This window comes from Octopus bimaculoides, chromosome 9, assembly GCF_001194135.2.
Source record: "Octopus bimaculoides isolate UCB-OBI-ISO-001 chromosome 9, ASM119413v2, whole genome shotgun sequence".
In the NCBI taxonomy this organism is placed as follows: domain Eukaryota; kingdom Metazoa; phylum Mollusca; class Cephalopoda; order Octopoda; family Octopodidae; genus Octopus; species Octopus bimaculoides.
The window spans coordinates 48,577,148-48,587,286 of record NC_068989.1 but is presented as its reverse complement, the minus strand read 5'-3'; the positions used below and the strand labels follow the sequence as shown (position 1 = coordinate 48,587,286).

At 34.0% G+C, this 10,139-nt stretch overlaps 1 protein-coding gene across 9 annotated transcripts in view; it reads left to right on the top strand.

Moving 5' to 3' along the window:
• LOC106868354 (N-acetylated-alpha-linked acidic dipeptidase 2) overlaps positions 1 to 10,139 on the top strand; it is a 1,027,134-nt gene that overhangs the window by 938,419 nt on the left and 78,576 nt on the right. For all 9 annotated transcript variants that reach the window (XM_052970677.1, XM_052970676.1, XM_052970678.1 and 6 more), the window contains one exon: positions 490 to 580. In XM_052970677.1, coding sequence (XP_052826637.1) covers positions 490 to 580 — 91 coding nt within the window. The remainder of the gene's footprint in view (positions 1 to 489; positions 581 to 10,139) is intronic.

Below are 10,139 nucleotides of genomic sequence, written 5' to 3'. Positions count from 1 at the left end.
TATATAAAGCCTGGATATAATTTTTTTACATTTATTCAACACATTACAATCTTACATATGTTTTATTAACAATAGCTATAATATCTGTTATATAATAGTCTTCAGCACAATCATGGGGGCAACAAGCCCACCCACACACACATTTATACTGTATATTTTTACATAAAAGCTGATCTTCCATGTAAACTGTAAAAGTACAGTAAAGCACTTTAAAAATTTCCATCATCATTATTGCTTTTGTTGTTATTACAGACATCTCATTTAAATTTCATCCTTATTGTGAATGTTTGACATATCTCAAGTCCCGCTATAGTGATTTCCCTAATCTGCTCTCATTTTGAAATTTGTATTGCTTCACTCGCATTGATAATATTTTTTTTCTTCTTCTAACAAAGAAATGCACAACACATATTCTTTACTCTAATATTTTGTCAGTCTTTAAGAAATTTACTTATTCCATTATTTTCACTAACTTTCCTCTGTTTTCAGATCATATCCATGAAATACCAGATTTTAGCAAGAGTTACCCGAAGATTCCTGTACATTCTGTCAGTTACTCTGATGCTGAAGAACTTATGAGGTACAAACATGTTTTAATTGCTACTGTCATTGTAGTTGTTTTACATATGTCATGGCTTATATAAGATGAGGCTGATTTGGTTTTGTAAACAGAGATCTCTGTTACTCACAGAAATGGTTTCTTATCAAGGCAGTGAAGCCCAGTATTTAACTGGCACTTGTTTTATTTAGCCCATAGGTGCTGGAAAGCACATATGACTCTCAGGCAAAAATGTAAACAGAAAATTGAAGCAACAAACTAACTGTCATAAAGCAGGCCCTTTTTTCCTCTTTTAATATCTCACATGCTCTATATAGTATTTATACTATGCACCCCCCCCCCCCAACCAAAAAAAACTAAAAAGCAAGCAATTGTTAAACAGCTTCTAGTTAATTTGAAGTGATACTTCATTTGCTCATGGTAGATAAACAAACTGAAAGATATTTATTTCTTCAAGAAATATATTATTTATGCTCATACCAATTTCAACCATTTCTCTCTCTCCCTCTCTCTTTCTCTCTCTCTCTCTCTCTCTTTCTCTCTATCTATCTATCTATCTCCTCCTCCTCCTCTTCCTTTCTCTCTTTCTCCATTCCTCAACATTACGACTATGTTGTTTTAATGTCTTTTGGGATAAGACACAGAAGTGGTTTCTAGTTGCCTTCTAATATTTTAATAGAACTTAATCCTGGTAGGATTATTTAAAGCTTGAATATAAGAAATAGGAGCCACAATACCTTTAACAAGGAAATAATTACAACTAAGAATCAAAATCTATATCTCTGACTTAACTTACTGAGTGCCTTTCTGTACTTAACTCTACCCATGTACAATTCTAATTCTTGCTCCATCTCTTCTCTGGTGATTTATAAAAGGGGTTTATGACTCACACTTTTAAATTATTCAATACTTACAACCCAGCAAATGAACTTCTACTAAGACACAATCTGCTCTATGCTAGAATGAAATATTTGTCAGCAATCTCTCCTACTGTTTTAGAAATGATGCCTTGAAGACCACAGGTTTTGAGACTGAGGTTTTTGGACAATATGCCATTCAATAAAAATGGGGATGACAATGCGTTTTTTTTTTTCTGTTTGTTTGTTTTAGAGAATCTAGAGGAAGAGGCTGCATCCAAGCCTTCTGAGACAGACTGGTGAAACCAGTACAGTTAACATTCCTCTTGCAAGCTAATGGCAGCTGCAGGAAAAATATATGCTGAAAAGGAATTCCAAGGGGATAACATTCTAGTGAGGAAAGACTGGGCAGAAAGATTTGTATGAGGCATAAGTGAAGGCACATGGCTTAGTAGTTAGGATGTTGCACTCGCTATTGCAAGGTCATAGTTTCAATTCCAAGACCAGCTGTGCACTGTGTTCTTGAGCAAAACACTTCATTTCACATTGCTGCAGTCCACTTAGCTGTAAATGGGTGATCTTGTGATGGATTGGCATACAATGGTGAAATGATGACTCAAGAAAATCACCCAAATGGAGGTTTCATGAGCCATGTTTTGTATTCAGCAATTGAATGGATGAATAGTACAACCCATACTGTGAATCCTGCTTGGTTGTTCAATTATGTCATGGTCATCCTCAGTATGGGTCTGGAGTGTATACATAATGTGGGTTGGCAAGAGAAGGAGAGATGATTAAATTGGGAGTAGCTGAGTATGGAACTTGCTAGTTCTGAGGTGCAGACTGTTGAAATGGCAAAGAGAGGAGACTGCCCATCTATGGACCAGAGGGTGTAGTGACTTCATGCTCAAATCAATGCTTTCCTAGTGAGAATATCTCCATGTGATATGTTTATCTAAGTAACACTGGGACTACCCAACTGCCAGAACAGAGCCTCTGTCTATGAAATACTATTGACCAGTGCATGTTCATTAATATAATTCAAGATGAGTTGATCATCTTTTGCAAAAATATAGCACAGTGTTGATGATAATGATACTCTATCTGTCATATTTGATGATTGTTATCATGTAGGAATGAATAATGATATTGTACTCAGATAAAGACTTATTAATGAACAAAGATGTATTGTAATAATTCTAAAATTAGATGTAAAATAGTAAACTGTAATTCCAATTGTCCACAATGTAAATGAATTAGACTGTAATAAAAATAAGTCTTGATTGGTGGAAAATAATAACTCCATAAAAAATGTCACCTGATAGAGTCAATAAAGTGTCACACATGATTGGATGAATAGTTTAAATAAGCTAAAAGATAAACAATGTGGGATTTGGAAAATGTCACATGATTGGGTGAATAAAACTAGAAAATTAATAAACAATGTTTTGTATCAAGACAACTGAGGTTGTCTCAGTGATGACCTAGCTACTGCTAAACAGTAAATAAAAAAATAAAACAAAGAGAAAATGAAATGAAGAAGGAAACAGAAGGTGCCTCATGTTATCATGTTTGTCCATTGATGATCAAAGAAGACAATGTCTTTGACCATGCAGCACCTCAACAGAGGATGCATCTCTACAAGGAACCAGAGAATCACACTGCTCCCACCTATTATTACACCTCTTCTGTGCCTGAAGCTCTGGAAGTGGCTGTATTTCATTTCCACAAATGTGTGATATCCCTACTTACACCATGAAAAGTCTGCTGACTGTTGTTGGAAAGTTTCAAGCATCTATAATCATTGAAGATTGTGGCTGACTACCCTACACTTCCACAAAGGAGTCATGTAGTTGGGGTGGGGGAAGGGAAGAACTAGTGATAATATAGAACCATTAACCACAAAATTCAGGCTGAAATTATGCCAACTGAGACTAAGTCACTTATGATTTTCTTAATTTATTTTACACGATATGAAATTATCTTTTAGATTAAGGCTCCTTAAATCCAATTAATTAGTAAACTTGTTTTGTTTTGCTTTTCAATTAGAAGTTTTACCCAAAGCAAGGCCAAGAAAAACACTGATATGAAATTCAATTCTAAGTAATGGATATTAAAAGATTAAGATATTTATCTTGTGTGCTAAAGCAAAAACAAAGATGAAGCTGATTTGAGAAAAGATAAAATTGGAGATACTTTCAATGTTCCCTCAAATCAAGACCATAAATGTCATTTGGACTGTAATAGATTGATTTTTAAAAAAACCTTCATATTAAATGACTATATTAGTTGTCTTTTTTCTCTCCTACACTTTAAAGCTAAAAGAAACTGTATTTATATAGGGAAAACTTCAAATGTTCACCAAGAAAACTACTGCTGACTGCAACCCATCAGGTAGAGGGTTAAACATAGATGAGTTTTGCAATGTCTATACAAAGTAATACATATCCTTAGAGTACAAAAGTTTAGTTATGTGTTGTAAGAATACAGAGGTTCTGAAAAACAAAGCTTAGAAAATTATATAAAACATATAGAGTCTAGTTTATTCTCTCACCTCTGAACTCCGCATGGCATGGCTATGTGGTTAAGAAGTATGCTTCCCAACTATGTGATCTTGAGTTCAGCCCCACTGCATGGTACCTTGGGCAAGTGTCTTCTTTTATTGCCCCAGCTTGTCCAAAGCCTCGTGAGTGGATTTGGTAGACAGAAACTGAAAGAAGCTTTGCATTATTAACTACCAATGGGACATGATGTTGTGTCAAGACACTGTACTATGAGATCCCTCAGAAGGATAACTCTCAACCCAAAGATATACGAAATAAAGTATAGTAGAGACCATAACCATTCATAACATGAAAGATTACTAGTAGAATGTCCCTCTGTAAACCTCAATAAAATGCAAACATAGTAGACTAGACATGGTGATTTGGGGGAGGGGAAGAGAAACTATGTACAGTAGTGAAAATCAGCTACCCAGCAGACGTCAACATAAAGCTAAAGATCAGTAAAACAAAAACACCTACGCTGAACTATTGAGAAATATAGGGCTACTTTACCTGGATTACAAGTTCAGATTTATACCAGTAAGTATTGAGGCTTTAGGATATGTAAGAAACTGACTCACCACCAATCCTGACAAGCTTAGAGTTCTCAAAACTAGGGAGGAATTAGAAAACTACACATACAAGCAATCAGTGGAACTGTCAAAATATGTAAAACTTTTTACAAGTTTATCATGTGACTGTCTGAATGAGTATACACTTACAAAACAAAGCATCCAGATCTGCACATGAACTGACTCTAAATATTTGTATATATACATGCATAAATGTACAACTATGCTGTTGATGTTGAAATTTCAATGAAGGAATTTTGGATCTAGGTTAGAAACCAGCTCTTTCTCCATTACTCTTTTATTTGTTTCAGTCATTTGACTGTGGCCATGCTGGAGCAGTGCCTTTAGTCAAACAAATCGACCCCATGACTTATTCTTTGTAAGCCTAGTACTTATTCTATCAGTTTCTTTTGCTGAACTGCTAAGTTACAGGAACTTATACATAGCAGCATCAGTTGTCAAGCGATGGTGGGGGGACAAACACAGACACTAACATACACACACACACACATATATATATATGTATACAACGGGCTTCTTTCAGTTTCCATCTACCAAATCCACTCACAAGGCTTTGGTCGGCCCGAGGTTATAGTAGAAGACACTTGCCCATGTGGTTGGTAAGCAAGCTACTTACCACACAGCCACTCCTGCATCATTGTTAAGAAATCTTGAAATAAAATTAAATAACTACATACATATATGTAAAAGACACCCAGTTGGTGTTAGGAAGGGCATCCAGTCATAGAAACCAAGCCAAAACAGAATGGACCCTAATGTTACGAGTACCAATCAAACCATCTAACCCATGCCATCAAGGAAAATAGATGCTAAATAATTATGATGATGATATATACATATGTGTGTCTGTGAACATAAATCTGTGTGTGTGTGTGTGTATATATATATATATATATATATATCATGATACATATGTACATATGGACATATATGTGTGTGAATGTATAAATAGGTGCATATAAGGATGTGTATGAATGAATGTGAGAGAGAGAGAAAAAGTGGTAAACACCGAAATAGGTCTTTGAAATATCAGTGATACATGATCCAATGCTTGAAGAATTCTGTTCCTTTTATCTTCATTGGATATCAAGTAGGAATGGAATATTTTGACCTTTTCTTTTTCCCAACCTATAAATAAATCTGTACTGATAAACAAGGTTGAATGGTCACACAGGTAGATCTCAGGGAAAGGAAATGAGTAATTTCCTAAGGCAAATTTCAAAATAAATTAAAGTTGACTATAAAACCCTGTTAATCTGATTTGGAAGAATATTAATGGTACTTAAACAACAGAAGGACTTTGAGGAATGCTTTTATGTTGAGCGACAAAATTCTTTTAAATTCTCTATTTTCATACAAGAACTTTTAGAGTTAGTCTTTCTAATAAACAGATAATTCACAATTCTATCAGACTCTGGATTACATTTTACACATATCATGCATGTGATATATTTGCCAGTCTACCTTTCTTTCAAGTTTTTAAGTATAAAGTATGATAAAGTGCAAGAAAGTCAATAGTTTTATGATATTTTTGTTCTTTCTGATTTAGTCTTATTTGATTATATACATCATCATCTTCCACTTTTCCATACTTCCTTGCCTCAGATGGAATTCATTGAGGCAGGTTTTCTATGACTAGATACCCTTCTTGTCACCAACCCTTTACTTTTCACAGAAACACCATTTGTATGACAATGATACTCCTTTACTTCTATCATGTGATGTCACGACAAAGTAACACAAACACACATATGCACACATGCATATACATACAAATACAATGAGCTTCTTTCAGTTTCCAGGTACCAGATCCATTCACAAGGCTTTGGTTGGCCCTGAGCTATAGTAGAAAACATATGCCCAAAGTGTCATACAATGGAACTGAACTTGAAACCATGTAATTGGAAAGCAAATTTCATAATGAGACAGTCATGCCTGTGCCTGATTTGTTTATATACAATTTGATGTTATTGTGTTAAACATTTGTTCTTTTATGAAAACTCTAAATCATTTGTGTGTGAAGCCTAACAGGTCATCAATTGTTTTCTAGTTTGATATTGATTTATCCTATGCTCTGTTTTATCTGTTCTGCTCTCAGTTTAAAGAAGCCAGAAAATTTCAGTGCCTTTTCAAAGCCAACTAACAACAGAACTGTATATAATTACTTGTAACTTGTAAGTGTTAGAGTGAGATTATTATTTTAAAACCCATTTAAGAATAAAAAGGGAACATTTGCTGATGGTGTGACTGTAAACTAAGAGTAGAGTCAAGTCATATTTATCATGAAAATTTAAGTTGGCCAAAACTTCAAGTTTCATATATCGGCTTGTTCAGTCAGTGATAAAACCTTTGCCAGCTTGTTTTTATGAATAAGGAGGAAATCCTTATCATAAAAATCAGGTGTGTATGATGGGTTTTACATCATGGTCATCATTTTAACGTCCTCCTTTCCATACATGCATGGGTCTGATGGAGTGTATTGAGGCAGATTTTCTTTGGCTGGATGCTCTTCATGTCACCAACCATCACCTGTTTCTAAGCAAGGTAATATTTCTCCATAGCTAGATGTACTTTTGCAGAATATTGGAAATGATTGATGCTGCTTATATGGCAGTGATACTCATTTACAACTATCATGTGATGTCAAGACAAGGAGGCACAAACATGCATGCACACACACCCTATATCTTTTATAGATGTTTTCAATCTAGTTTGGATTCTTTGCCATCAAATTTGATTGCAAAGAATTCAAATTTGATAGCAAAGAATCCAAACTAGATCGAAAACATCTATATCTTTTACTTGTTTCTGTTAGTGGACTGCAGCCATGCTGGGGCACTGCCTTGATGGGTTTTAGTCAAATGGATCAAACCTCCATTACATATTTCTTTTAGTCTGGCCCTTCTTGTATCACTTTCTTTTGCTAAACCACTGTTACAGCAATGCAAACAGCACCAGTTGTCAAACACAGGCACAAACATACACACAAATATATACGACAAGCTTCTTTCAGTTTTCTGTCTGCCAAATCCACTCACAAGACTTTGTTCAGCCAAGGGATATAGTTGAAGGCACTTGCCCAAAGTGCCAAGCAATAAAACTGAACTTGAATCCATGTGTTTGAAAGTTAACATCTTAACAATACAGCCATGCCTACACTTATTACAATTTGTTGAAAACTCTCAATGAAAGGAATTTATATTTTATTTGAGATAGTAAACTAAATAAATGTCTAAAGAGCAAGAAACAAATTAACCCTTTGACATTCAGATTATTCTATCAAATGTAATGCTTATTTATTCACATTGTTCTTAATTTATCATATTCTTTCTTATAACTTTGAGATTTTGATGATGTAATTATTTTTTTTGAGAATGCCATTGCAGGGTAGATGTGAGAAACTAGATCTAGATGGTTTGAACATAAGAGCAGTAAAATATTTGAGCCAGATATGACCAGTTTAAAAGCTACAAAGTTAAACATGTAGGTCAGAAGATGGGCAGGTGGAAGGGAAGGTTTAGAGAGAGAGAGTGATATAAAGAAAAAAAGTGATGAGAATGTTTATTGGGGAATGATCGTTCTAAGGTTAGATAAAAACAGTAACTTAGTATAATTCTGGGTAGCTTGTAAATGGACTGACTTTAACAATGATTTTATTTTTTTTTAAATATTTATTAGTGACAGAAGCAGTATTAATGCCAACAGGTAATATTTGTCCCCACTTAAGTGTGGGTGTTGTGTTAGAACATAAAATACTATGATAATTGCTAGGAGAGAATCTCTCATATTACCTTCCGGTTCATATAAGTACTTTAATCTGGTAGTCTTGGTGGTAGCAATGGGGATTGCAGGTGGTTTATCTCCCACTAGCTATGTAAATAATGGTGTTTTTATACACCCCAGAAGCCAATATGAGAGTTTCTCTCATGGTAACTATCATGATTTAAATGTTTGCATTGTTATTAGATCAGATCAGGTATAGGGGCATGTGCCATTGCAGTGCATTGCTGTATCCACTATTGGTCAGTATCTGGTCAGTTCATTCAGAGTAACTCTCTGTGCACTGTCCCAGTCAGTCCCTTTCTCTGCAAGATTCTTACTCATCAGTTGTGGCCAATCAACATGAGTTGTCACCACTGCCAGATCCTCAGAGAAGAAAACACAATACACAGGATCCAATTCAGAAAATCGAGCAGCATGGTCAAACAATCTAAGCTAACATATATATTATATTGTGAAAGGATCCTGACCATCCCCACCTAACTAAAAGTGGACTGATACATTTCAATGTCAGAGATGACAGTCAACAGTTGATGACAGTGAGCAGTTGACAGTGTTGATTAATCATATTGGATTGCCCTGTTAGTTTAATATCATAACTATGTTTGGCATAGCACAGAGTACATTCTGAGCAAATATATTAATTCTGCAAAAGGTTATTCTAAATAACCATATCCAAATATTCATTTGGGTAATACTATTCTACACCCTTGTGCACATCCCAACATTGTCATAATATTATTGGCAACGAGATATTCAAACCCCCAAAAACATAACATATTAGTTTCAAATTTTGGCACATGGCCAGCAAGTCTTTTACATCAACCCCAGTACTCGAAAGGATAAAAGCAAAGTCAACCTCAGTGGAATTTGAACTTAGAATGTAAGATGGACGAAATGCCACTAAGCATTCTGCCCAGCGTGCTGACAATTCTGCTACCTTGCCACTTTAAAGCTGAGATATATTGATAGAAGTACATACCTATTATAAGTTTATATTTTTAAAGTCTCCTTAAGAAATTCATTTGTGGTTAGTGGTAGATTAGAATTACAAGTTGAAATAAATGTTTTGTAAATGAAAACTTCAAGTCTTTTAATATTCTATTAGCTAATAAGAACTATTAAATTACTGAAAGCTGTTAGAAGCCTCAGGTATAAATAAGTAATGTGAATTTTAATGAAAAATAAATAAACTTACTTTACAATAATTAGATTAAATGAACAAAGCTAAAAGCTAATGATGGGGAGGTAATATAACTGCAATCATACATGTATGGGAAATTAGACTGAAGGGAAATATTTATAAAATGGGCATAAAAACATGCTTATGGAAACCTCAAAATTTATAAATTACTCATGTCTATTTAAATAAATAAATTAAAAGATATAAACTGGATTGTATTTTAAAGTATGCATTAATTCAATTTGGTGCTATATAAAATTATTAAATGTAAGAAGGGGCATATACAGAGTAATAATTAAAGAAATCTAAAGAGAAGCCTATAAATTATCTATAGGATGATGGTTGTATAAAATTATTGTGTATGTTTGAGCTTTTATCTCTCATTTGTGTATTAGAGTTGTGAAATCTTTATAAAATTATACAAGACTGTACAGAATGATAATTTCAATCAACATCACCTACATATGTTTAAGAGTGCATAAGCAGAATGGATATAATTGTATGAACAATCTTATATATGGGAGCAATAGTACAAGAAAGCAAGGAAAAAATTGCTTCTAAGTTTGAAATGAATGTACATCTATATATATATATATATATATATATATATATATATATATATAT